At 35.2% G+C, this 26,780-nt stretch overlaps 1 protein-coding gene across 2 annotated transcripts in view; it reads left to right on the plus strand.

Annotated features, from left to right (window-relative positions):
- Positions 1-2,282: 2,282 nt before the first annotated feature.
- Positions 2,283-26,780, plus strand: part of LOC145232342 (general transcription factor 3C polypeptide 1-like) — a 28,668-nt gene continuing 4,170 nt past the window's right edge. Inside the window, exons 1-44 of one of the 2 annotated variants that reach the window (XM_080096941.1) lie at positions 2,283-2,603; positions 3,177-3,288; positions 4,414-4,499; positions 4,807-4,888; positions 5,241-5,344; positions 5,425-5,511; positions 5,921-6,083; positions 6,320-6,439; positions 6,862-6,988; positions 7,280-7,398; positions 7,843-7,972; positions 8,401-8,509; positions 9,547-9,607; positions 9,758-9,796; positions 9,922-10,075; positions 10,448-10,563; positions 10,909-11,043; positions 12,276-12,392; positions 12,446-12,570; positions 12,981-13,098; positions 13,754-13,851; positions 13,994-14,102; positions 14,928-14,986; positions 15,285-15,403; positions 15,602-15,680; positions 15,987-16,107; positions 16,338-16,382; positions 16,898-16,982; positions 17,446-17,523; positions 17,947-17,994; positions 18,119-18,171; positions 18,519-18,626; positions 19,090-19,233; positions 19,806-19,954; positions 20,424-20,502; positions 21,805-21,917; positions 22,121-22,283; positions 22,353-22,422; positions 23,038-23,131; positions 23,196-23,323; positions 24,463-24,544; positions 24,619-24,691; positions 24,984-25,311; positions 25,524-25,647. In XM_080096941.1, coding sequence (XP_079953067.1) covers positions 2,383-2,603; positions 3,177-3,288; positions 4,414-4,499; positions 4,807-4,888; positions 5,241-5,344; positions 5,425-5,511; positions 5,921-6,083; positions 6,320-6,439; positions 6,862-6,988; positions 7,280-7,398; positions 7,843-7,972; positions 8,401-8,509; positions 9,547-9,607; positions 9,758-9,796; positions 9,922-10,075; positions 10,448-10,563; positions 10,909-11,043; positions 12,276-12,392; positions 12,446-12,570; positions 12,981-13,098; positions 13,754-13,851; positions 13,994-14,102; positions 14,928-14,986; positions 15,285-15,403; positions 15,602-15,680; positions 15,987-16,107; positions 16,338-16,382; positions 16,898-16,982; positions 17,446-17,523; positions 17,947-17,994; positions 18,119-18,171; positions 18,519-18,626; positions 19,090-19,233; positions 19,806-19,954; positions 20,424-20,502; positions 21,805-21,917; positions 22,121-22,283; positions 22,353-22,422; positions 23,038-23,131; positions 23,196-23,323; positions 24,463-24,544; positions 24,619-24,691; positions 24,984-25,311; positions 25,524-25,647 — 4,874 coding nt within the window. In that variant the 5' untranslated portion in view covers positions 2,283-2,382. The remainder of the gene's footprint in view (positions 2,604-3,176; positions 3,289-4,413; positions 4,500-4,806; positions 4,889-5,240; positions 5,345-5,424; positions 5,512-5,920; positions 6,084-6,319; positions 6,440-6,861; positions 6,989-7,279; positions 7,399-7,842; positions 7,973-8,400; positions 8,510-9,546; positions 9,608-9,757; positions 9,797-9,921; positions 10,076-10,447; positions 10,564-10,908; positions 11,044-12,275; positions 12,393-12,445; positions 12,571-12,980; positions 13,099-13,753; positions 13,852-13,993; positions 14,103-14,927; positions 14,987-15,284; positions 15,404-15,601; positions 15,681-15,986; positions 16,108-16,337; positions 16,383-16,897; positions 16,983-17,445; positions 17,524-17,946; positions 17,995-18,118; positions 18,172-18,518; positions 18,627-19,089; positions 19,234-19,805; positions 19,955-20,423; positions 20,503-21,804; positions 21,918-22,120; positions 22,284-22,352; positions 22,423-23,037; positions 23,132-23,195; positions 23,324-24,462; positions 24,545-24,618; positions 24,692-24,983; positions 25,312-25,523; positions 25,648-26,780) is intronic. The other variant, XM_080096942.1, reaches the window with a different exon arrangement.

Below are 26,780 nucleotides of genomic sequence, written 5' to 3' on the forward strand. Positions count from 1 at the left end.
CGTTTTTCCGTTCAATGTTTGTTTCGTGCTTTTTGGGACTTCCCATGTTCAAATTAAGTAGGCTAGATAGTTGCAAATTGGGGTCACCTTATCCCAACCTAAAAATCTTAATTCAAGACAACATACAGAATCATACGGGAGCAGTGCTACACGAAATTGCTGACTTTTGTGTTTTTTACACAATGTGTGGATTCTGCTGAAATTATTCGGTCTTTCGGTTTCCGCCTGAAACTTTTGATGCGGTTTCCATGCAGCACTTGGTGGCAAATATTTTTCGGCGGCAACTCAACAGCGCTACATGACGGTTTTGTTCCTAGGGCAGTTGGCCTTGAGGCTTGTCGATTTTTAAGTAAAAAATGATTCCAACCAAGTCTAAGTGGGTGACACAAAAAAACTTTTTTTTCAATTTCGAGACAATGCAAAACTAAAACTTACCTCACAGTCACGTTTTATTGTATGAATAGGAAGTAGGGAGTAGTTTTGCTAAAATTCACAAGGTGACCCCCCTAAACAGGTCTTGTTTGAGGGATAATTTAGGATTTCTATCGATGTGTCACATAAATACTGATAAAAAATAAAAATGATAATTTAACAGCAAAATTATGTGGTTGTACTAATTGTTTCCATCTTTCTTTATGCACCAATATGGTTTCCGCATTAAAAATAATATTACCTAAAAGTTTACATAAGGGACGTTTATTTTCAAAACTGCAAACATGAGGCAATGGCGCGAAGTCAAAACACTTTTAAAATTTTATTACACCACATTTATTATCCAAGCCTCACCAACAAGTCAATCTAATCTGTTTGAATGTTTTTTCTATTGCTTTTTACAAACGCGTGTTCGGTGTACCACGTGACCGCCTAAATCCGGAGGTCGAAGGTTGAAATCCCAACCAAGATGGCGATGGTCGCTGGCAAGATTTGAACCCGAATCAAAACGCGTCTTTCTGCTTTCGATTTCGTAAAACGTGTTTGCTTGTTTGACAATATTTGATAACATGTGCTACTGAAATCAATTCTAAGGTTCAATGATAAGTTTGTTGCAATTTTTTGTTCTGTTTGCTACTTTAGTAAACGCAAGCTCTTTTTGTGCGCTGCTTGTGTATGGGCTTTGCATAGACTAGCTTGGCTGCAAATTCTGCTTGATTTTTGAGCAAAAAACTTATTGGCTGTCCTGCTTTGTTGCTTTTATTGCTTTAAATTAAACATATGCAAATATATGAATAATAAAATATTGACAGTTAAATGGTAGTGCGCTTATTATAGTTGTCGCAGTAAATGTATTGCAGTGCCACATGTTTAGATTTGCGTTGCACGTGTTGACCAAAGTACATAGTTGACAATGTTGACATGATATGGTGTAATGCCATAACACAGTAAAATTAAACTAGTTGCACTATGATTGAATCTCAGTTGACAAAACCTTACATTTAAAATAACAATTTTCGAGTTGCTGTATAATTGCAAAGTTATTGAATTGCTGTGCTTCTTTGCATAAGATTGTTGACCAGCAGGTGGTATATACTTGGTTCACATTGTTTTGGTTAGGTAATAGAGTTTAAAATGTTTTTTTTACAAAAATTGACTTGTTAACAAGCCAAATTGGCATATTATTGCATACTAGCCTTAATTATATTGGCTGATTAAATTTGGGTCCTTTTTTGTGTGAGCCATAATACCTAAGATAGGCTTATGTGGAGCCAGTAGAAATCTTTATGACTTATCCGGAGTTAAAATTTTCTATTTTGGCTCCATTATGATAAGAAGTGGCCATGCTCTGAAGGTTGGCTTGGTGAATTAAATATTGTGTGCACTGTTTTTTTAAGGTGTTTTGGGGGACCGAAACGGTCCCAAATTTCTCCAGCGGTTTCCCAAAATTTGGACTTGCAACTACAGTACAGTTTTTTGGTATTTAAATGAAACACTTGCGGTCTCTCAAAATTACTTAGCGGTCACCCAAACCAAACCTTAAAAAAACCCTGATTGTGTGAAATGTATTTGGTTCCGAAACATACGTACAGTACAGGAAACAATTGTACAGTTTCACCAAATATTACTGCTTCGGGACATACAGTTGGTTTTTGTAATGCAACAGTTTTTTTTAACTTTTTTTCTGTATTTTTTGGCATCATATTTGCAGGACATTTGACTCAATAGCACTTGTTTTTACTGTGTCTATGCTGTGTTATGAAACTATTTGATAATGAAAAATTTGGCAAAGCAACATAAATGGCTTGATAAATTTATTGCAACTTTAAACAGTTTCTTAACTTCACACAATTACAGAAACTACAAATCTTGTATTTTTTTAAACCACTTTGTAAAAAAACTCTTCTTAATACTAATAGTGGTAAACCTGTGTAATAATATGGTCTGATCATGGACATTTTTGCCATCTGCATTCAAGAGATTGCTCTGGAAGGTTTGGATGGAATCACTATACAGGCCTTGTGGCTTCGTCTGCTTGAAAGGAAAGACAAAATCCCAATTGTATTGACAGACCTCCTGAAAAGCCATCTTTGGCAGTTTTTAATTCATCATGATGATATTCTGTTTTATGCGCTGGATAATGAACGGCAAGATCCAATCATTTTTGACAGGTGTTCTTGTTTGTTTGTTTTTTTGCTTTTTTTTACAAATGTGATGTATTGTTTTAGTTTACTTTCTTGGTAAGCTTTAGGCTGACAAGTCAAAAACCACAATTATCTGTTTAAATGCTGCCAAATTTGTACAGTTTTAAAAGTGACCACTACAATTCTGATTCGGTATAGCGCCTTTAATGGGCCTGGCGTACTGTGATTGACCACTACAATTTACTCTTTTACACAATTGTAAGCAATGAATAGTGTAGAAATACAATAGATCAATTAAACTGGATCTTCACCAAATTCAGACATAACTCATGGTACAAATGATACATCATGTGGTAATACTTAAACTAATTGACATAGAAAAATCTGGATCTATACATAATCGGACAAATATTATATGATCCAAAGGGTCCGAATTAATCGCGGTTTACTGTATTGAGAAATTTTGTTTTGCCTATAAAATGTACAAGTAAATACAAATTATTTACATGTGTTCTCTTTTGTTAAACACTGTAATAAAAACAAATCGAGTGTAGAATTAGTGCTATACAAAAACATGCTAACTTGCATTACATTTTATAGGTTTTCTGGATATGACCAGCGGAGTGGATGTTTTATCGCTTCAGCCCCAGATGAACTAGACACAGTTGTTGATATCTACCCTGTTAAACCTGTTAACGATGAAGGCATCAAGGTGAAAATTGTTTAAATTGAGTCTGTTAAGATTAGTAATGCAAGAACCCACCCAAAAAGGTTTGTGTTGTAATAAAATGTTTAGCCAAGAGGTTGAATAACTGTGACCTAACCCAGTTGGCCTGTGGAAGGATTTTTCTGAAGAATGGTTTGAACTGAACTTTTTTTTAAAGCAAGTGCAACTTATTTATGACATTTTAAAACATTTTTGGTGATATATAAGCTAAACAAAACGCCTGATTTTTTGTAGATATTGTGGCTTTGTTTTGTATGGTAAACCATCATATACCGTAATTTTCCGTGTATAATGCGCAAAATTTAATTAATTTAATGTCCTAAAATCTAGGGTGCGCATTATGCATGGGTACAACAATTTTTGAAGAAAATCTGCCTCGAAATAAAACTTGGAATCAGACCTTTCTTCTTGTTTGTTGTCAATCGCGCATCACATTTAGCCATCCTGCCCAACACACTTAGTCAGTAAAATTCATAATTGACGACACATCGTTTGATGCGATGGTGCAATCCTTGATGGTGTGTTATTGTCAAATACTGCACACTGCCCATTTAGCGACAACGTAAATGGGGTGATATCATTGCCGATATGCAACGGATCGAACTAAAATTTTGTTTATAAGTTTGAATTTAATTATTCTGATTTTTAGGTATTTTAATCTGATACATATTAAACTTCATTTGTGTTTTAAAAATAAAAATGTTCTCTGCAAGTATTAAGATCGGTTACGCTTGAACGCGACCAGTAAGATCTCGTTTGCTGTCACTATGTACCCTACACAAATCCTAAACAAACATTTTTTTCGAGTTTGCGAGCGCATGCGCAGTGATACTGACCGGCAGACTAACATCCGGTTGTTTCAAAAGATGATCTTTTTTCTGAAATAATTTTACGTTTACGGATTTAAGAGTAAAAATTTGGGTGCGTATTATACATGGGTACAGGCTTTTTTCCAGCATCGACATGCCATTTTTAGGGTGCGTATTATGCACGGGGGCGCACTATACTTGGAAAATTACGGTAATTTATATGTATATATTTGTTTGTAAAATATGTAAAGTTTATTAGACAGGAACTCAACGAATTACAGTTTTTATATCTTATATAAAGGGTTCCTGTCCAGAATTCAAAAGTCGATTAGAAGTGAGTGAGGTTATCAAAGAGGCAAACATGGGTTTGGATGATGCCACAAACAGGTATCTATCTACTTATACTTTGGTAAAAATTGTTTCTTACTATATCCTTATTTTCCCTATAGTTTCCTTTTTGTTACAGAGAAAAAATATTTCGACCATTGTCTTATTATTACTTTAGCTGACTTAGCTTGTTTGGCAAAAAGGCTAAAAAGTACCAATTCTTTGTTTTATTGTTGGATGAGTGTTTATCGCAACTGTCATGTTTTCACAAGGTTGAAGGTTTTAATCCTGTCTAGCCCACTTGTTGTTCCCTAGGCAAGAAACTTATGCGGCATTACTGTTGTTAAAAGAACCATTGTGCTTGCAGATTTGGTGCTCAACAGTTGGTAGCAGTTGCATCACAAAGTGCAAGGGAAATGGCTCTACTGCCATCCGGTGTTCACCCACAGGTAACTTTTCCTATTGCAACTTTTTGTTAATGCGATAAGGTATTGTTTCTAGAGATGTACCGAATATTCGGTTTGCTGAATTAATACTTTTGCGAAAGATTCGGTTTCGGTCGGATCGAAATTTAGCCAATTTGGCACATTTTTAATTGTTTTCTAGTTCTTTTCATAGCTTTCCTAATTTTTGTCTTTCTTACACTAATTTTATGATTTTGACAAAATTGTGGGTTAGTTGCATAGTCCAGTTATTTGCACAAAAAGATTGGCAAATTTGTAATGCATCTAAGTTAACTTGTATGTATTCGGTACATATCGCAAGGCTGTGCTTTACTGTATGCAATTTTCTACTTTGTAGGTGATTGAGGAATTAACTGAGCTGGAATATTGCATTTTGGAGAGAATAGGACGTTCTCGATGGCAAGGAGAAATTCAAACAGTTCTAAATACCTTAGTGTTTAGGTGATAAATGCTTAAAATATCTTGAATTGAAATTCATTTAGAAATGCTTCTAACAGCTAACTGTATTTGTCTTCACGCAGGAACCTAAAAACATCCCATATCCATTATGTCATGAAGTCCCTGACCACGAAAGGCCTTGTTTTGAAGCAAGCATATGCGTATAGGAGGTACACAACTTTAAAAATTTTGCAAAATTGCAAAAGTTGGCATAATTTTTCTGTTTTTACAAATTTTAATAAACATGTAAAATTATAAGGAAAAAAATGTAAACGTTTTTTAAGTGGGAAACAATTTTATTACAAGTTATTATATTGTACATTAATGCATTGTATATTATTGTTTAATGTATTATTAAGTTTCATCAAAAATTCTCGATCTGTATGCCATATAAAATTACTTTTATGCCATGTTAACAGAGTTAGATGACTACAGTAGAACCATATTTTGATGTTACTTGTTTTAAAGGCACAGTAGTTGCAATTAATTTCTTTGCTTAATTATTTTACTATGCAAAGTGTGCCATGACTACAAGCTTAGACCCACAGTTGTTTATGAATTAATAATTTATCGTTTTAGACGTGACAAGGGAGACAAGTTGTATCAACAAATTCTACTGCATGTTAAATCATTCCAGACCATTGTGAGATCACAATTGGACCACAAATCGGATGAGATGTGTGCTGCCTTGTACAACGCTGACAATAAAACCATGTCACTGCAAAATGTTCGTCTATTTCTGGTATGTTTCTCCACAAAATATTTAAATTATTCAACCAATCTGGTTAATCGCATATCCATTTGGACAGATTGTTTATTCAATTAACCTAGGTTTGAGAACTTTTTCACCTATTTACCCCTTTATGCAATTAACCAGAAATGGTACAAATGGCCATTTATGACTGCCAGATTTATTGTCAAAAATAGCTTACGAGAAAGAAACTTCATTTTTTTAGTTCAATTGTTTTGTGTTTTTAGGGCATGGCTGATACTGCATTTAAAAAGCTGAAAAGAAAACTAATAATGGAAGGAGTGATTGAAGTGGTGAGCAAAGACAAAAAAGGATCAAGAGGAGAAAAAGATATTCGTCTTATCAAGGTACATTCTAGTCATCTAAATTTGCTTCGGACAGCCTGGCATTTTATAGTTTGACCCTGCAGTGATTCATAGGATCAACGAGGCCAGGGGTCTTCGACATGCAACTGGGCCTGATATGGCCTGAGAGGCAATTTTTGCTGCCTCTGGCATTTTCAAAATCAAATTAAAATCCATGTAATGATATTTTATCAAATGTCAACAAGTTTTTTTTGTTTTTGTTTTACTCACCTATCAAGTGTTTAACAAAAATTGATGAAACATTATTATTGTTATGAAATATTGCTAACTCAGTCTGATCATCAAAGAGTCCATGCAGTTCTTTGTGCATTGGTTTAGATAATTTGTTTTGCCAAAAACACTGAACTTTTGTGGTCATTTAAATGGATGCTATTTTATTGATGAATATGTTTGGCGTTGTGTAGAAATCAACAAACAGTAAACCTGTGGAAGAAACTGAAGAAGATACTGATTTGCCACCAGTTCCACCTAGTGGGAGTTGTATTGGTTTGGTGGCTGAACTGCCTGTCGTGCTTCAAGGATTCAGACACTGTAAGATAAGAATTAAAAAAACGTTGATCAGAGCCTAAATATAGTTATATATTTTAATGTAGACTTTTTTTTATCACTATTGGTCGTCTACAGTGCAGAGACTTTTTTTTTTCTTGTTTCTCGAGAAGTTATGTTTGTGAACTGACTGAATTTTAGTTTAGCAATTGTCAACCTTTTTTGAAATGGTACACTATTGACTGTAATCAAAAATATGTACATCCCAAAGTTTATTCACCCTTGTAATAAACAGAAAACCGTGTTTGTGGTTTAAAGTCCTGACATGTATTGCAGTGGTTTCAACTGGAGAGGAGGGTTGCTCTCAACTTGAAATGCTCAAGTTATTTGTGGGATATGGATCATTAGAGGGCAGACACGTGTGCAGAAAAATTGAAAAAGCTGGAATTGTCCGGGTGAGTTAAAGGTTGAAACACAAGCAAAAATGCAATAACATTTCAAACATAATATTTTCCAAAAAATAATCATTTTCATTTTTTTTTTCAATTTGTGGCTTCTAAAGTATTGACCGAATATTATTAGCAGGCTGTTATATTTTTTTTTTCATTGGCAAAGTAGCCTCAAATTATCTTTTTTAACAATGTTAGCAGCTGAAATTTTTACTATTTAGGTCCAGAAAATAAATACAGTCTATTGTTGGACTAATTAGTAATTGAATATATCTGTTTATCTCTTGTCTTTGAAAAAAATCATATTGCAGTTTGTGTACCACTGCATGCACGGAACTTTTTTTGCTTTATGTTCAATTATGACATTTAAAAACTAATAAACATATATTTTTATATGTGTGGTGTTCCTAATTGTAAACTTAAATGTTAAAATTTTTTATTTTCCATCAGACAATTATGATCGAACATGGCAAGCATAGAGTGCAGAAGTACATCGCCAAAGACTATGCGATAAACAGCAAACTTACAAAACAATTCCTGGCTGAAAGGAAGAAAATGCAGGAGATTTTTGAAACTTCTGGTAAATACTAAAACTAAACTAAAAAATTACAGAAAACATAGAACAATTGCTATGTACATTTTGCTTCAACTTTTAGAAATAAGCATAAATACATGTTACCCTATGGTTTTATAAAAAATCCCTGAACTTTCAAGCATATTATTATTGCTCATTACAACTCAATGACATATTATGAATTACTTCGCTTTGTGGAGTTTTTTTGGTTATAGCATCATAGCTATTGACTTTTCGTCGACAATAAAATAGTCCAGTTGTTTGCATACTTGTTAATTACAAGTACAGCTTTATAATTGTAATTGCATTTAACCAGAATCTTCTGTACATAACCTTTTTGTAGATCTATATCAAGGTGTATAGAACTAAAAATAGATTTAAGTCTTACCTAAAGTGAGATAAAAGGTTTAAAATTTGCTTGTATATCTTTTCAGTTATGTCAGCAGCCAGTGCTGATGACGATACAGCAAATGCCAGCGAAACAACTATGGAAAATAGTTTAAGCCAAGCCAAATCACCAGCACTATCAACCAATGCTGCAAGGTAAGAAATGTCCAATACCATGGCGCCGAGTAGGCAGTGGCGAGGTGGCACCGCCACCTTGGGTTTGTAAAGCACGGTGGCGGCCACCATGGAAATTTTGGTTAGTTTATAGCGGCATCGTACGAAATATCGTAAAATTTGCAGAAAATCAGGAACGATTTTGCCGTGCTGACGGTTCAGCCACAAAACGTGGCGTAAAATTGCAACTTGTTTTGGTTAGTGCCTTGTTTATGACTTCAAACACACCATTCTGCCAGTGAGTGTTTGACCATTGTTGTGTACAATGTAAATGTGTTGTAATAAATGGTTATCTAAGGTGATATGAAGCAGCAACAACTTGACGAAACATCTTTTTAACGTTATTAAACCAATGGTAAACGCTGCAGCAACGTTTTGCAATTTGCCACTTAGATATTATTTTAAACATATCGTTTTTCTTCTAACTTTGACGATTGCATTCTATGAAAGTTTGTAGAGCTTTGAGTTCTGTGGTTGCAAGGGTAAGTGACGTCACATGAAGTGACGTCATATTTTTCGTCCGCCACCTTGCAGTTTTTTGAAACTCGGCGCCTATGTCCAATACTATACCTAAGTTTTTCCTACTGTTTGTGTTTTGTTCCAAACTGCCCATTATGATATGAGTTGATTCTTGAGTTGAGAGTTTATTTCGCTTGTTGAAAAACAAAACAAAAACGTAGCGACACAATTCACAATTGCACTTAAACAATCATCAAGCCAGAAATATCTACACAACATTAAAATGGTATGGAGCGCAAAATAGGGGGTGGGCACAATTGGTGGAAAATAACTGAACGCGCTGCAGCTACACTGTATTATAAAGCGTTATGTGACAGGAGCTCACAAGAAAGTGACTGTGGCGTTCAGTGAGTAATCTCATAAAATGTATTAATTAGTTTTCAAATCCAAAAGTGGCATTGTTTAATTAGTGACATTGACAAAAAATGCCTTTTTTAATGTTTCCTTTTTGGAACCTAAAGTTTATTTCCTATAAAGCTATTTTTCGATATATTTTGCAGCACTTCTGATCAGGAATCAAATAGACTGGGCTCTGTAACAACAGATGAAGATACACCAATGGTATGATAAATTGTTGCCTTAAAATGTTGTAATTAGTTTTTTTTAGGTTTTGCTTGCTTCACACAATCTAAGCTGTTTTTCATATTGCTGCAATATCTTAGTTCAAATATGAGGAACAATTAGATTAATTTTGTTTTTTTGTTTTTTAAGGGTTTGGATGAATCTGTCTATTGTGAAGAAATGTCTGTGGTAAGTATGTTTTATGAGTTATTTTACAGACTATAATTTGAAAATGGTTTATATAAGATTTCAACCATTTACATTACTGCAAACAATCACTACAAACCATTTCAATATCATTTCTACATTCACAGGATCCCACATTGAACACAAGTAAATGGAAAAATCACCTAACCACTCGACGAATGAGAAGATCCAATCTAATTTTAGGATTTATCAATGAACAAAAAGTCACAGAGGGCCTTTTTTTCATTCAAAAATTTCTTTATGCAGAAGAATCAAAGCTAGGTAGAAAATATTTGAATCAATATGTAGTGGTACCATCTTTGGTCCTTTATTTTAATTTTTATTGTTTCCTTGACACAAGCTTTTGTCTTTACTCTATCAATCATTAAACTAACTGTGATTTATGTCCAGTTATGGCATCGCACAGAATAGGTGAGGCATGCGTTTTAGCCTGTTACTCCCAACAAACTAGAGTTCCGTTGGATGGCTACACTAGCCAATACGGCCAATCTCTCATCACATCACCAACTGCACTGGTGAAACCTTATGGGTCAAAACAGTGTGCACTCTCTGCAGCTTATTAAACTAACTGTATAATTAAGAAAAACTTGTAGTTTTTGATGCACATTTACAAGCTTTTCCTTACTCTTTTAGGAGAAACTTCAAAAATTTGCAAAAAGACTGTTTCTCGTACAATTAAAAAGATGGATGCCGATGGTCTTTTGAAGCATGTTATCGTCCCTATCACATCAAATGATGTCACACATACAGTAAGATTATATTAAGTCCGCAAAATAAAAAAAATACCTCTTATAGTTTCAGTTAACTTAATACAATCTATTTCTCAAAAAAATACTTAAACCAAATTTAAATATTTTTAATACTGTTTTTTTCTTTTTCCAATTCATAAACCTGCGTTAGTATGTATAGATAGCATATTTTGTTGAGTTATTTTTACATACTGTGACTGGCATACTGTGATTTACATATGAGTGTGCCGTTATCGCTGTTTTGCATAGACGCTTCAGGGCTGTTTCCAGTTATGAATTTATGTTCATTATGCAAGTCATATTTTTTTGAAAACGTTTTAATATACAATCATATTATTAATGCAGATTGAGTTCGTAACATCATTGGATTGTAGTTCTGCCCGATTCAACATTGCCATTGAACAAGCACAATTTCGAGTTTTATCCTCTGAGGCAAAGAAATCAGCCAAGAACTTTGCTGAAGAACACTGCAAAACTGATGTAAGATTGTTTCTCGTTAATAAAGCTATTAAATATAGGATCAAAATTTTAAATATTACCGACCCAGCCATAGCTGCAATGTTTGAACAGAAAAATTTTTTTTTTGTATATGTGTACCTCACCAGCAATGACAGGGCAAAATACCTGGTTGATTTAGCAAAAGATTTTAATGAAACATTTGACTTTTCTTTTGCCAAAATGGTTTGCAATTTGAATCTTGTTACACATAAACTTGCTCATTTGGGATTTTCATGCATAGAAATATCAATCATAAACACACGGAAATAAAATTATCGAGCCAAAGTGAGTTAAGGAAAAATCCTTCAAGGCAGTTTACCAGTTGAATACATATTTGTGATTGTTAAATAATGGTGAAATTCCCTATTAGAATTAAGTGCAGCGTACCAGACTTGGACAACTAGATTTTTTTTCGGTTTTTCAAATTAGATTAGAATTAAAATTAGAGCATCTCCTTTTTTTGCAAATTAGATTAGAATTAGAATTAGAAGTTTCTCAAAATCTAGAAATTAAACTAGAATTAGATTTAAGCCAACCAACTTTAGTTTGTTTCAAATTTTAACTTGTAGATTTGCACATTTAAAACAATACAATTCAGTGCATCTGAAATAGGGATGTTCAAGGTAGAATAACGAATCCTTTGGATTCGAATCCAGTTAGATTCGAATCCATTTTTGCCGTTTATATCGGGTAATTGGAACCGATATAAATATGTGCCAAATTTCACTGATAAATGTGTTTCAGTGATGTAGTTTGGTCTTGTTAATTGCATGGATTTGTGCGCTTTGGTTAAAAAATGCATGCTCAGATCACATGCCTAAAAGTGCCGTTGGACAAACTAGCGATTTTGGGAAAACTGTGAATTAGATTAGAATTAGAATTAGAGCTTACTCGATAATTCTAAATTAGATTAGAACTAGAATTACCGCCATTTTGCTCTAATTTGCCCAACTAGACAACTAGAATTATCTAGTTGTCCAAGTCTGCAGCGTACAAGGCAAGCAATGTCGCTTATGTGTGATTCGACTTTCTACAGGCCTACATCGCTCAGTGGTCAATTAGCCAACCCTAGATAGGGTTTCTTCATTGATTCAAATCCCACTCCATGCTATTTTTCTAGCGTATCTCTTGGTACATAGAAGACTAGAGTGATTTGCCTATCTTAGGCCTAGCTTACTGTAATTTGATTTAATTATAATGTTTAATGTATTAAGATTCCTCTGAGTCAGACAGTGGGCATCGAGATCCATGACGATGCCATCAAGATGGAGGACTTGTTACCAACACCCCCCCATCAGAGCGGATACCAGCCAAAACATATCAGAGCAAAGGTAGGTTTATGTGACAGTGCGTGTAAGTACCATTAATGCACATCTGTTTCCAGGCAGTGCACTGTTATTTATGGTACCTTGCATATGGCCACCCTGGCATTGAAAAACCCAACAGTGACCAAAATGTGATTGATTTTGATAAAGTTTATGAATACAACACAGAACGGTCTTGGAAAAGGTCAGTGTGATAGGTTGCCTTTAAAAATAAGTGTTTTATCTTTTACTGTAAATGTGTTGTGTAATTCATTTGTATTGCTATACAACACTTATAAATAAATAAAGCGGTGACTTTTGCAGAAGTAAGATTGTTTTCCCAACTAACACTTTAAATTCTGACTGCATGCTTTAAGTTTAAAATTTATGAAGCAAATGTTTCAAAACAGTATTCATACTTTTTCATTTTGTTGAAAAAACACCAACATTTCAATGCCACAACAGTGCTAAGTTAAAAGAACACTTGTAAATTGGTATATTGCGTTTAGAAGGCCTGGCATACTTAATTTCGATATGAGTGTGCTGTGATCACTGGTGTGCATAAACGCTTAAGAGCTGATTCATAGATGTGTTAAGGAATTTGTGTTACCCCAGGTATCTACCTCCATTGCCTAAACACCCTGAATATGGTGAAGGGTGGATACAAGTTGGAGAAGCAGGTTTTCTACTTCCACTCTCCATAATCTGCCAGTTTCAAAGATATACTTATAAGGTGAACAGCACTACATGCAGGTTTTTTTTAAGGTTTGGTTTGGGTGACCGCTAAGTAGTTTTAGGAGACCGCAAGTGTTTCATTTAAATACCAAAAAATAGCCATATTTGCTTAAACCAGGGGTGCCCAACCTTTTTTGACTCAAGATCGACTTTTGAGGTAGTCCAACCCTCGAGATCTACCATTCCAATGCAAATTAGCAAAGACATAGCGAGTACCAGAACAATTAACAATTACTACTGCAACTATTACTTTTGTAACGTAACAAAGCGCCTACTTATGAACTTATTAACATATCCTTATGATTAATTCACACAATAAAGTCATCTATGTACAGCAACGCGTTACAAAGCAACTATTTAAAAAAAATTCTGCAACCCTCGCGATCGACTTGAGATCAGTCCGAGATCGACCAGTCGATCGCGATCGACGGGTTGGGCACCCCTGGCTTAAACGAATTATTTATTAGGCTACTGGCAAATTTTGGGAAACCGCTGGAGAAATTTTGTTGTGATTCAGTCGGAACAAAATCTTTTACAAACACAAATTTGAAGTTCGTCCAATTATTCTCAGTTGACAATCTCAAACGTTTACATAACTGTATTTTATGACATTTTTATGGCTCCTCGAAAGTAACTTGATTTTTTTTGTTAAGATTCCCGGCATTGAAGAATATCTCAACGACCCGATACGTAGACATACTCTTGTGCGCCACCTGCCGTCTAAAATGCAGGCTCTGTTACTTCACAAAAGGTCGGTTTAAAATTTAAGTGACTTATGTTTTAGCTTTTACGAAAAATCGTTTCCCAGTTGCAAAAAGCCTACTGAATTTTGCCAAAACCCATTTTATTCTTCAATCTGTTTATATTATGAACGATTTTTTTATTCTCTTTAGAAAGTACTTGTTTTCACTTACGCAAGTGATCGAGATGTTATGCTTCATGGGGCTCGTCACCATGAGTCAGCAGAAATTCCAAAACTCGATTTGCCTACGCAAAGAAGAGGTAGAATTCAAACATAATTATTCCAATGTTACCACAAGAATGTTTTTGTAATGTGAAAACAAGTGGTTTCTTCAGTCATTTTGAGAAATACATTCTCATTGTGCATTGAAACTAGTGATGTACCGAATCGGCTAAATTTCCATTCGGCTGAAACCGAATATTCGGCGGTTTTGCCGAATAAATTCGGCCGAATCAACCGAATCATTTATGACGTCACGCGAAGTCGTACGCTACGTCTTTGACGTGAAAACATGTTTATCTACCAGGCAGCCAGTGCAAAATAGTTGTGTTTCGTCCTTATTTCAGTTCTGTGGGGTTTAAAATTGCCTTAAGCATTATTGGCAACCTGTCAATGAATTACTAATTTTTTTGACTACCGTGGGGAAAACGATAATGTGTTGAAAAAGATAAACATTGACGCATTTTTCGTTATGTTTGGGCTTTTGAAAGATTGCGTGGACCTTAATAAGCAGAAAAGACACGTTTTACGCTTTAAATTTGTGTTCGTAAAAGATTCGGTTTCGGCCGAAGCGCAACAAATTATTCGGCCGAAACCGAATCTTTGCAAAAATGATCGATTCGGCCGAATAAATTCGGCAAACCGAATATTCGGTACATCTCTAAATGAAACCAGTTATCAGTTATGAAACACATGTATTTTGCTTACTGTTAATGTTGTGCTGTTAAAGATAAGGATATCAATTAATTGTTTTATCCTTCACTTAAAACTAATGTAAATTCGAGATCATTAAAAAACAGAAATCTAAAAATTATGAAACAGTTTTTGTAACGATCCAATGGTTTTCATCCTATTGTGCGTTTCAGGAGATGGTGTATATCCACAGGAACGCATCTATTAAGGACACAACTCAGTCAGATAAAAGGTGGGGTCGTTTCTATTGTTTTCCACGCAATTAAATCTCGATTCTTGCCTGAAAACTTTAGATATAAAGCATAATTTTTATTGTGCTTTGCTTTTGGGTAAAAAAATATGCAATCTACTCGAACATAACCAATCTACTCAGAAATATGCAATGTGTCTTAAAATGGTAAAATATATGGCCCGTTTATAGTAGAGTTTGAATTCTAGAGCGTTGTCATTGCAGAGTACTTTGATAGCTATTTTCACAACAACCATTTTCACCATCAAGTATTTAAACGTATCATCTATTTTTTCCCTAGCTACATGCAAGTATCGGACAGCACCATATATGGAAATATCAGCTTCACATTTCCAACTTTTACTGATGTTGAAAAGTTCTGGGTGCGAGTGAAGGAGATTTGTCTAATGACTCCGTTGGGTAAACAATAAAATGTAAAGTGTGTTGTAGATTTTTGTTGATTGTCACTGATATTTAATGGGTTCAACCAGAATGTGTATCACCTGCTACTCAAGCGGCCCGTTTAATTGCGGTTGTTCGGCCTGTGTAAACGTTTGGATTTTAAATGAAGTGTGGCCATAAAAAAGGTTGATTTTTAGATTGCTGTTTATTTTACAGGCCTAAACAACAATCACGAAGGCGATTCAGAACGACACACGATCCCCACCAAGAAATTCATTCAAAATCATGTCAAAAGGTATGAAAGCACCCTTTTAGGCTAGCTGACAGAAAACGTTTTGTTTATATTTTTTGCATGCCGAAAGTTTAATATACCAACAGAAGATTTTGGTACAAATGTGGCCGAGTATAAAGTCAGGCCCGAATCAAGCCTATTCTATTCGAATTTACACCAAAAACCAGGCCCGGCTTACAATTTTAAAAAACCAGGCCCGGCCTACAAGGTAAACCAAGGCAAAAGGTCTGGGAACTGCTGACCAAGTAGTTATCAAATGATTACGCTTTGGATTTTGCGAAAAGTAGTTTCAAACATTGGTGTTTATAGGGAAAAACGACAACCAAAGGATGATGGTTCAACTCCCGGCGATGGTAAAGGAGCAGGTGGTTTTGATTCTTCACTGTTTTCACATTTGTATCGAAACTGGTTCCGAAATATCAAAACTAAGGTATGGGGCTCCAAAAGTATAAATATAAACCACAGTAGCATCAATGTACAATTTTAAAGGGTAATCCTGTTATTGGTTCTAATATGTATTCTCATAATCATTAGCTGTTATATTTCATAGTAATAAATACCTGCTTACACTGTAACGTTAGGCTGCGTTAATTACTATTAACGAAATATCCACTATCCAAATAATTGTACTGTAAATTTATACAAGTTAATATTTTCCAGGGTGCAACAGATGGAATTTCTGGAGATCTTCCTCTTAACGGAAAGGTAACTGGTAACATAGTTGCTTTATTCGGAAATTGATCATACGGCTTATGTGCACATAGGTCCTATACTTACACCTATTTTGTATCTAAGGCTTCAATTTTATGCAATTTTAACATAACAAACGAATCATTATATTTATGGGTCTCCTATCCTGAAGGGTAACACAACTGTTAAGCTTTCTAGGAAAATTTGTGTTTGAAAACTGACCTTGGACGACAATATCAAGGTCAAAGCAAGAGATTAAATTGAAAGTATTTTTATGGGAACATTTGTTTACCGTTAGTAACTAATCCGCACAAACACGCATGTGGGAAACCATTCGTTTTTGTTTGCAAAAAAATCATATGTGTAGATCAAATGATGTGTATAGTAAATTGGTATAGAATGGTAGTATACTGGAAAGCCACCTTTCTAGTTTTTTTATGCCATTGATGAATTGTAAATTCGGAATTCGGACAGTCAACATTTGAGTTCATTAAACGATATTTTCTAACAGTAGGTTATATTATTTTCAGGCAGTGGAGAGACTACCTGGTCTTGTGACACCTAAGATTAAAGCTCTCAACCCAAGCCCGAAGAAAAGAAAAAGAAACTCAACAGGTATGGATTAAATGAACGATTCTTCAAACAACAAAACATTTTTGGGTCTTTGGTGCAAAAGCAAACGATGCAAACACAAGCTTGCTATAAAATAAACAATTTACTGCCAAAAAAACACATTTTACGACCTGAGGCAAACAAATCCATTTTTTATGATATAATTTGGTTACAAAATGACGTTGAAAGGATAGATTGTGAAGTAAGCGTAGTACCCTGCGTCGAATAAACAACAATTGATCCTGAATTCCCGATTGTACATCTTTGTATACGGCATACTATCCAACAGTGTCCAACCCCCAAAAAAACGAGCCAGAAAACCATTTTTACAACTGAAATCGGGCACGATTTCAGCCTATTCTGTTTAAACCTTTTCCCCCTCCCTATTTCGAAAAACCCTACTTACAACGTTGTGCAGCAAGTAAATAGGCAAAACACTTTAAAAAACAATGTTACATTGCTGTAGGGCCGCGGAAAAGAAAGCAGTCTGTTGAAGGTGGCGTTGCAGCTACCTCGAAGAAGAAGAAACGAGTATCAAATGTTGGTGAGTATTACTCTACTTGCAACTCTGATTTATGGGTAGAACTTTGTGTTGTCAACAATGGTTTTGTGGAAAGTCGAGTTTACTCTGCGAGTCCAGGACAAACACGAGTTTGGGAAGTCGCTGACTCGAGTTAGGGCCGAGTTCTGGCAAAATTTACTCTGGTCTTGTTTGACCAATACAGTGGTGACGCGAAGCCCGTTTTTATATGTTTAGAGGTGCCTCTAACCTTTAAGAGTCAAACACTTTTTGCATTTTTCTATTTTTGTAATTGATTTTACCGACAATTGACTCCAACTCGTCAAATGCTGAAACTAAGTTTTCTTTACACAATTTGTAAAAAGCGAAAACAATTGTTGACAAAAACTTAACTGCAAACTTTTTTAAATGTTTTCCTGTTTAGTAAAACATTTACATTGATTTTAGGCACAAGAAAACGGAAAGCATCACAAACCCAAGATACAACAACGGACCGTAAGAAATTATTGCAAACTATATCGTCTTCTCTTTAAATTTTAAAAGATTTTGGTACAGAATTAATATACCAAAAGATGGGTATTGTTAACACTAATTAAAACAAACCACTGTTTATTTTTAGCGGATTATGAGGTTGTAACGACGAACAATGTTGGACGGAACGAGACAGTTAAAGTAAGTGACATCACTGTAAAATTTGGAAATGATTTTAATGTTAATAACAGAAATATTTTTAACGTTTTGTTACGAAAGGCATTAGTTCTTGTCTCCAAGTTTAAAACACCCCTAAAAACATGTTTCCAAACTGCATGTTTTCAGTAAACAGACTAAATAAAATGCTACAGGCTATACGCTCTATCTCTTCACATTTCGTTTTGCATTATTTCATAATTTGTGCAAAATCAATTGTATATGATCTGTTATGTGCATCCCAAAAACATGCGCAGAGCCATGTTTAGTATTACAATTATTTTGGTAGTTTACAAACAAAATCTCAACTTTCGTCTTATGTCATGCTTTAGGGGGGACGTGGCGTAAAAAGGAAACAGCGACGTGAGTCAGCAGAATCCGAGTCGCCCGTCGTTCCAAAGAAGTCTGAAAAATTTGACTCAACAGAAAAGACGCCAAAGGTACGTCTACATCGTTCGTTCGTGATGTTTTTTGCTTAATTAGGATGTTTATTTGGAAAATATGGTCTGTGTGGCCCAGCACCAAGATCATGTGGCAATGACGTCACACATACATGGTGTAATACGTCACTCATACATCACGCCGATCTTGGTTGTTCAGTGGGTTGGCTGTTCATTCGAGCATCAAAAATCTTTAGCGATATTTTAAACGAAAACAGTTTTACATAGCAAATGCATGTTTACTGTTTAAGAGGAATCCGGGTAATAGCATAAGCAATCTGCAAAGCTAGTTTGCGAATATCCGGATCATGCTATAAAGTGGACGATGTTTCGAACACTTTATAGGCTACGGTTTCACAATCAATATTAAACGGATTGAGTGATTTACCGGTATGCAATTAACTGGAGTCTCTGATTTGAATAAGTAAGAATGTAAGTTTTCTTGAAGTTTTTTGCTTTTTAGAAAAAGAAATACGTTGACCCGGTGGACGTCCAATCCCTTAAACTGCTTGTTGAAATGACTGGGAAGCAAAGATCGAGTTTTTCTGCTGTTGAAGATGCAATGTTACTTGTTTGTAAGATTGCTTCCTCCATCATAATTAGTCAGGTACTTTTGTGGATTTGGTTATGCGAGTCACTAGGTTATGGACGTTAAATAAAGTGTTGGGATTTTTAAGGGGTTAGGTTTGCGTTTTGCTAGGTTACCTTGGAGCCAATGGAAAGATTGTTTTGGTAATTAAATTGATACTGTAATCCTAGATCACATCTTTTAAAATATAAAAAAATAATATAACAAGTTTTCAAATTCTTGTTTAAAACATTTTTAGTGATATTCCTCAATATATAAACTATTGTGCAGTGCTTCTTATATTATTCGGTTTAGTTGGAAACAAATTTCAAAAAAATATTCCTAAAAAGCAAAAATGGACTATTAAATTGGTATATTAAAGCACACCTTCATCTTGTCTTTAATAGATAAAAGAATAAATTCGTTGAACGAGCTTAATCAAATTTTTGAGATATAGTAGAATATTTGGACTGTTTAATAAAAAAAAACAGGTACAAGTCTTAAATAATTTCTTACAATTAACAGAAATGTATATATAGCCGAATATTTCAACTACAATATCTTAGGTATAAAACCCGGTAAAATTGCAGTGTTTTTTCTTTTGTTGTCAGACCCTTACCAAGTTGAAGGTGATTCCCCTCATTGCCGTCCGTGACGTATTACGAGAACACTGTGCCGAGTCACGTGACAAAACGTCATACGCTTGCGGCCGGCGTATCCGAGCAATCATGTTGAACGGCCACAACATAATTTCACACCAGTGAGTTTCTTCTTGTATTTCTTATATTTAGGTCAGGATTTTTAACAAGAATTTTTTTATGAGAAAAAAGTAATTGTAAAAACAAGAAAATTCAGCGCAGCGACCAATTTGGTGGTTTTTATGTTGAATTTTCTTGATCTGATTTTAATGGACCTGACATGCCGCAATTGCTTTACTCGAAAGGAGATTTCATTTACAAGAAAAGATTTACTACGTTGTAAAAATATACAATTATAATATCTTGTTTAAAAAAATATGTAAATACCATCGTTTTTTTTTCAATTTTTGGAATTGAATCTAAAAGTGCACGCAAAATATCAACAGAAAACAACACTCTAAAATAAATATAAATAAATTTATGGTTTAATGCAATATCTTATTCTTTCCCCAAATTTATTCTTCGCAAAGTTTTCCTAACAAAAGCGGTTTCCGCATATATGCATCTTTAAAAGTTCCATTAATGTTTTAGAATATCTGTTGCTGACGCAATGGCCGATCAGGAATTCATGGCAACTGCGTTTTCTGGCTGTAAGAATGTCGATGCACAGGTGTGTGATATTGTTACAAGCCTTTCCTTTAAAGCTGAGGTTTGAAACCGTATACTGGTTTTGGGCTTGTACTTTTTAGTTGTGGCCCCAACTTTCTGTCTTAGTAGCCCATAGGTGCAGAATTAACCTAAGTTGTTTTTGCAATCCAAGTGCTTGAACACTTTAAGTATATCTTTTTTAAATCTATTTTCCCACTTTTAAGCATATCTTATATTTCTGTCTTAGTAACCCATAGGTGCAAAATAAACCGATTTTTTTAGTAATCCAATTCCTTAAAAACTGTTGCAAAAGTCCATATAATTTATTGTTAGTAACCTTGTTAATCAAAAATGCTTGTTCCTTCTTTGTTTGACTTATTATTAATTAAGAAAGAGTCCTTTCGCGGTGGTTGACTGCTAAAAGAGGGTTTGTTTAAACGTGCTTCAGTGCCGTGCTCCGCAACCTTTTTTCACGCAAGTCGCACCATACAAGCTTTAAATGTTTGGCGGCACACCCGAACCAAAAAATGCGATTTGAATTTTTGAAAGCCGAAAAAAGCATTAAGCCAGGGGTCTTAAACTCCTTTGAGGTCCAAAAACATTTTTTACGTTTGGAAAAGGTCGTACTATTGGAACTTTTTTTGTAAAAGTAATATGAACAAAAAATAGTATGTCCTTGAAAATGTTTTGCGTTTATGCCATATAATGTACATAAAACATTTGTAATGCAATAAACAAGAAACAAATATACGGTGTAGCAAAGTAAAAATGCCAAGTGCAATAAACTACTATGTATGAAAACAATGGCATACAATGCCGAAACAATTGGAAAATTTGACGCAACAATTGGAATTCCTGATTTACAACAGTAGGAACTATTTTCATTTCTAGCCATTACTAATAAAAAATGATTGTTTCTTAAAATCAGTGGTCTGACTGGGTATTCCACCTAAGGTAAATACCTAAAATTTGAAAGTTAGTTCGCGGGCGGCACAAAAACCCTCTTGGGGCAACACCAGGCCGCGTGTTTTGAGACCCCTGCATTGAGCCATTGTAAAGTATATTATGACGTAATGAAACACGAATGTGTAGTGAGTAGTGTAGCTTCAGTTTGGTGTTGTGAACTGTATCATTTGCTCGAATATTTAAATACACAAAAACAAATTTGAAACAAAAAGTTACTGTTTTGCGGCGGCACACCGGTTGCGGAGCACTGCTTTAGTGGTAAAAAAACACGTTCAAAATGCAGCACATAATATTTTCGCTGAGAACGTACCCCCATATTCATGCAACAAATAATTACTGCTATGTTTTTTTTCTCCAGAAAATACCGTGTTTATTTAAAAACGTGGTATCCCTCCTACAAGCAAGATTAAAACGAAGACCTGGACAGTTCGATATGCCCATTCCTGATACCGTAAAGGAATTAAATCGAAGGTCCTAAAAACGATTTCTTATTTTAAATTTGCTATAATATTGACTTAACATTTTTATCTCGATGATGATCTTTTTAAAGAAAAAAAATTAGTTCGGTTGTTCTATTACGTCATTAGGAGGTGATGTCACGGCCCACCAATTTTAAAACGAACTTATATTCAAAGAAAAACATTTTGTTTGTGACTTTTTTATCGTATTTACAGGTTTAATACCGTTAAATACAAAAGCAACGAAACTTCGGAAACGTTCGGAAGGACTCGGACGATTTCGGATATCCGAACGGAATCCGATATCGTCCGATGCGTTTTGGAAACTCTAATCTACTCGACTTTGTACTTAGATGACGACCATTACAGCAAATTCCAGGTTGAAATTTTTCCTTTCCAAGATTAATATGATTTAAATTTATACTAAATATTTGTTTAATATTTTTAGGCTTTTAAAGTTTTTGAGAAATTTCCTGAAGATCTTGTTCACAGAACTTGGGAATTAGTGCGCGCGTCAGGTAAGCGTAGTTAATCTGTGGCGTTATATCTCATGGTTTACGTAACTTATATAGGGTTCCTAGGTACCATACGCTGTAATACCCGTTTTGCCTTGATCAAAAATTCCACACAATCTAATTTGCTGTTCGAAAATTATCTTAAACTGATAAGGATGGACCAAAAATCCAAATGTTTTGTTTGATCGATCATCTCAAGTCAGTGCTCGGTGCATTGTGACGTCACAAACATCCCCATTCCACGCAAGTTTTGTAGCTTTAGAAAGTCCATTATGCCACTAGCGGTGTATTATATATTGCTATGACAGGCCCCAGAGGTACGCGGTTTTCCATCATTTAACGCATTTGAAAAAAGTCATTTTTGTTTTTAGATACCCTTTCGCAGAGCATGAACATGCAAATTTAATGCTCGGGTCAGTTTGTGCCGAGCATCAAAAATAGCGATCCTGTTACTAAACAAACCTAAAACAAATAAATGAAATAAATACTAACCTGCGCATGTTGCCTTTAAAAAATTAACACATTCAGTCATGCGTGAAATTAAAGGAAAGGCAAGACAATTAAAGAAAACCCACTGCAAACAGCAGATTCTGTCACTAATAAAAATTTTGTTTGCAGGGAGCATAAAAGGCAAGAAAGAAGTTAACACACCACGTCAAACACGTTACCCTTTCGGCGTCCCTGCTTATAGACTTTCACTTGCCCACTACAAGTGCGATTTGTTCGTCTAACAGCGACGTAAAACTCTGTAAAACATTTTTATCTTATTTTATCAGGTATTTTGAACAACCTATAGCGGGTCTAGTTTATAAGGAAACCAGTGAGTCGAATACGGAATTGGAGAGAAATAATTCGATTGTTTGCGGAATTCAGTCTAGCACGGGAGCGGTGGTTTTAATGGCTGGTTGGTGCCTAGCTTAAAATCATTTTTAATAAAAAAAAAAAAATTGAATGTATATTCAAAAACATAACTGCCAGAGTACTTGTGTATATAGAGTACAAGATTGTATAAAATTGTTGAAACGTCTTCATGATTTATCATAAGGCACAAGTAGCCTACTCCGGCAGTTATGTTTTGATTATATTGCTTTAAAGTCCGTGTATAGTGTTTTCAAGTGTATATATAATTTAAATTATAAAACTGTTGTAACTTATATTTTACAAACCAAGCAATGAATTGGTAACACTACAAAAGCAAACTTTCTTTCCGCAGCATACTTTGCAGGCCGACGACACTAAAGTTTTTCAAATAAAGTTGGTTTGCAACTTAATTGTGCTGAATAAGATTTCATTTTATAAAAAATTAGTAAAAAAGGGATTCTAAACGTTGCCATGCGTGCCACATTTTGTTATAAACTCTGACAATACCAGAAAATGTGTGTACTTTAAACCAAGGGTCGGCAACCTTTATTGCACCGCGGACCGTTTTTGAAAGTGAAATTTTATCGCGGACCGGTCTTCAAAAAACTACAAATATTTAGCAATAAAAACACCTAAATTAGTTTATCATTCCCGGGATACATGGGCAAAATGTTTTAAACCGTTCCACAGAAAAAGTTATACGGCCCGGTAACGAACTCCTCGCGGACCGGCGGTTGCCGACCACTGCTTTAAACAACGAAAATTGTGCGGCGCAATTTGAAATCTCTCCGGCAAACTATAGCGTGCCGCGCCACACACTTCGAGAATCACTGCTCCAAAGCCACAAAAAACTTATCAGTTGTCAATGTGTTTCCAAAGACTGCACTCTCTTGCAATTATGTTTTGTTTAAAGCTGTCCCTTGTTTAGTGTTAATTTTGCTCAGATCAACAAAACAAGTATGTTCGGGGAAAACGCTTAAATTACTCATAACGTCTTGAGTGACAGGCTTCAATAATAGTCCATTAGATCCACCGGAAATAGCTTTAGTTTTTAGGTTAAACACTTACATATTTATCGCATTTATTAGTATACGAGTCTTTGTGCACATAAGGTGCTTGTTTTTTCCTGGAGTCAACTATACGTATGAAACAGCACTTTGACCAAATTTGCTTTTTCTGTAGCCGGCCTTCTATCTGGAAACATTGTCTCTGATATACAAGTTCCTGAAAGCATTGCTTCCTTTTCAAACCGGTTTGAACACAGGTAAATTACATGTAAACCAAATATAAGGTTAAAAATGCTTGCATAGTAAAATGTATATGGGACTTTGTCTCTAGTGACTCTTCAAAAAAGAAATCACTCAACCATGAAGAGGACGATGACGTCAGTTTGAATCCCAAAGTGCACCCGGTAAAACAAATGCCAAAATATTTAGTCTGATTGTAGCACAGGTGTAGATTCACCAGAAACACCCGCTAAAACCCAGTTTCCGTTTTAATGCTTATAATTAAGTGTGTGTTTCAAAAAACTTTATTCCCAAATTAATCGAGTATTTGTCAAAAAAATACCTTTAGGGGGCCACGGTCCACGAAAGGTTGAGAACCACTGTGGTAAGGGTTTGACCGAACGAAACATTTGCAGATTTGGCCCATCCCTAGTTGGCCATTCCTAAAATAACTCTTTTTATATTCAATCTTTGTAGCGGCATGTTTCTGATGACTACGAATCCGACAAAAACAAAGACGTCCTCACCCACACCCGGGAATACGTATCTCTTAACCCATGTACAGTGACCCTTCGGAAACCCTCTTTAACCCAGGGGTTGCCTCATGTTACCCAAGAAATAGATCGAGATCTACGGAAAGGTCTACAGTGCCTTCACTGTCGGACTGTGGCGAGCGATGACGTCATTGTTGATGACGGCGATGATGCAATAAGGCGTGACGTCACTGCTGTGGTCCGAAACTGCCCCGAGCTGGTTACCTTGGCAACGGAAATGTTGGATCACGTCTTGAAAGCGGGTGCTATGGGTTCGTAGAGTTCTGTGCTTTTATCTATTCACTTATTTTACTTATGTAGCCGTTTTTACTGTAACATTTGATCAAATTTTATTGTTTTTATGAAAAACACTTTTGCAACACTCTTCTGAAAACAAAGTATAGGAATTCTGGCAGAAAATTGTCCACTTTACTTAAAGCAATAAGTTAAATATGTTTTAAAAATCCCTTTTTGTATTTACCAGGTGTTGTTGATTGGAAGCTGATAGCACATTTTACCAAACGCAAATCATATGAACCCTCTTTGGTCCAGCAATGTTTTGAACGATTATGCAACACCAATATATTCTACATCGTTGGAAAACATCAGTAAGAAATGATTTCTTTAGTTCTAATTGAACCTGATTTGCGGTTTGGTCCAAATTTTAAACGAGAAATCACAGCATTTTTAATATTCGCTGCAATCCTAGGAATATAATCAGGGAGCATGTATATATATTTTCTAATGCATGAAAATCTACGCTATGCATGAACTGGTGTGTGACCACAGCGTGCATATCTAATGTAGCTCACAGTGGCCTTCAGTGTACTCAGCAAGCCTGTGTTTATGCCCAGACACATGAAAATGTGTGTTGAGCATAAACTGGTGTGTGGCCACATCGTGTAAGCTACATCTAATGTTGCCCACAGTGGTCTAAAATAAACTAACGGAGCTTGTATTTTCGACAATGGTTCTAAGTGACATGCAAATTTTCCTATTCTTTGCCATGCTTGTTATGGGTCCCCTTCCTTGAAGGGGACACATCTTGATTTTACTCGATTTCTTTTTTTTTTTTTTCTTTTTTTTTCTTCTTTTTTTTTTTCTTCCCTGAAGTTTGTCCACCCCATTTTGCCCTGAAATGTTTGATGGATTTGGATGAAACTTTCACAGATGGTAGATATAGTTGTGTAGATGTGCCATCTGCTTCGTTTGTCATGATAACCCCAGTATTTACCCCGCTAGACCCCAAAATGTAAAATGTGGTTTGTGCGCACCACAAACGTTAGTTTTGTGTGATGTTATAAAGACAACTACATATGGTACTCATGTTTAAGGATTGCTTGGTGAACGTGTTTGCGGATAGCAGTCAAGGGGGTTGTTCACAGCCTTGTGACGTCATAAGTCATTAGGTTGTTTGTTAAAACGCCCCCTAGTGGTCAAAATTGAAACATTGGCCAATTTGGACAAAATTTTACAGGATTGTTGTTTGGGTCATCTTGTGACGTCATAAGTTATTACGGTTGTTGGTTAAAACGCCCCCTAGTGGTCGAAATTGAAACATTGGCCGATTTGGACAAAATTTTACAGGATTGTTGTTTGGGTCATTGCAGTTTCATATTTTCAACATTAGGGTGAAGAACCCCATCAGTTACCCCACTAGCCCCCTAAAATGGGTGAATATTTAAACAGGGTCGGAATTGGCTGAAATTTGGATAGCTTGTATAATTTGCCATTTACAATT

This window comes from Phallusia mammillata, chromosome 6, assembly GCF_965637545.1.
Source record: "Phallusia mammillata chromosome 6, kaPhaMamm4.hap1.1, whole genome shotgun sequence".
In the NCBI taxonomy this organism is placed as follows: Eukaryota; Metazoa; Chordata; class Ascidiacea; order Phlebobranchia; family Ascidiidae; genus Phallusia; species Phallusia mammillata.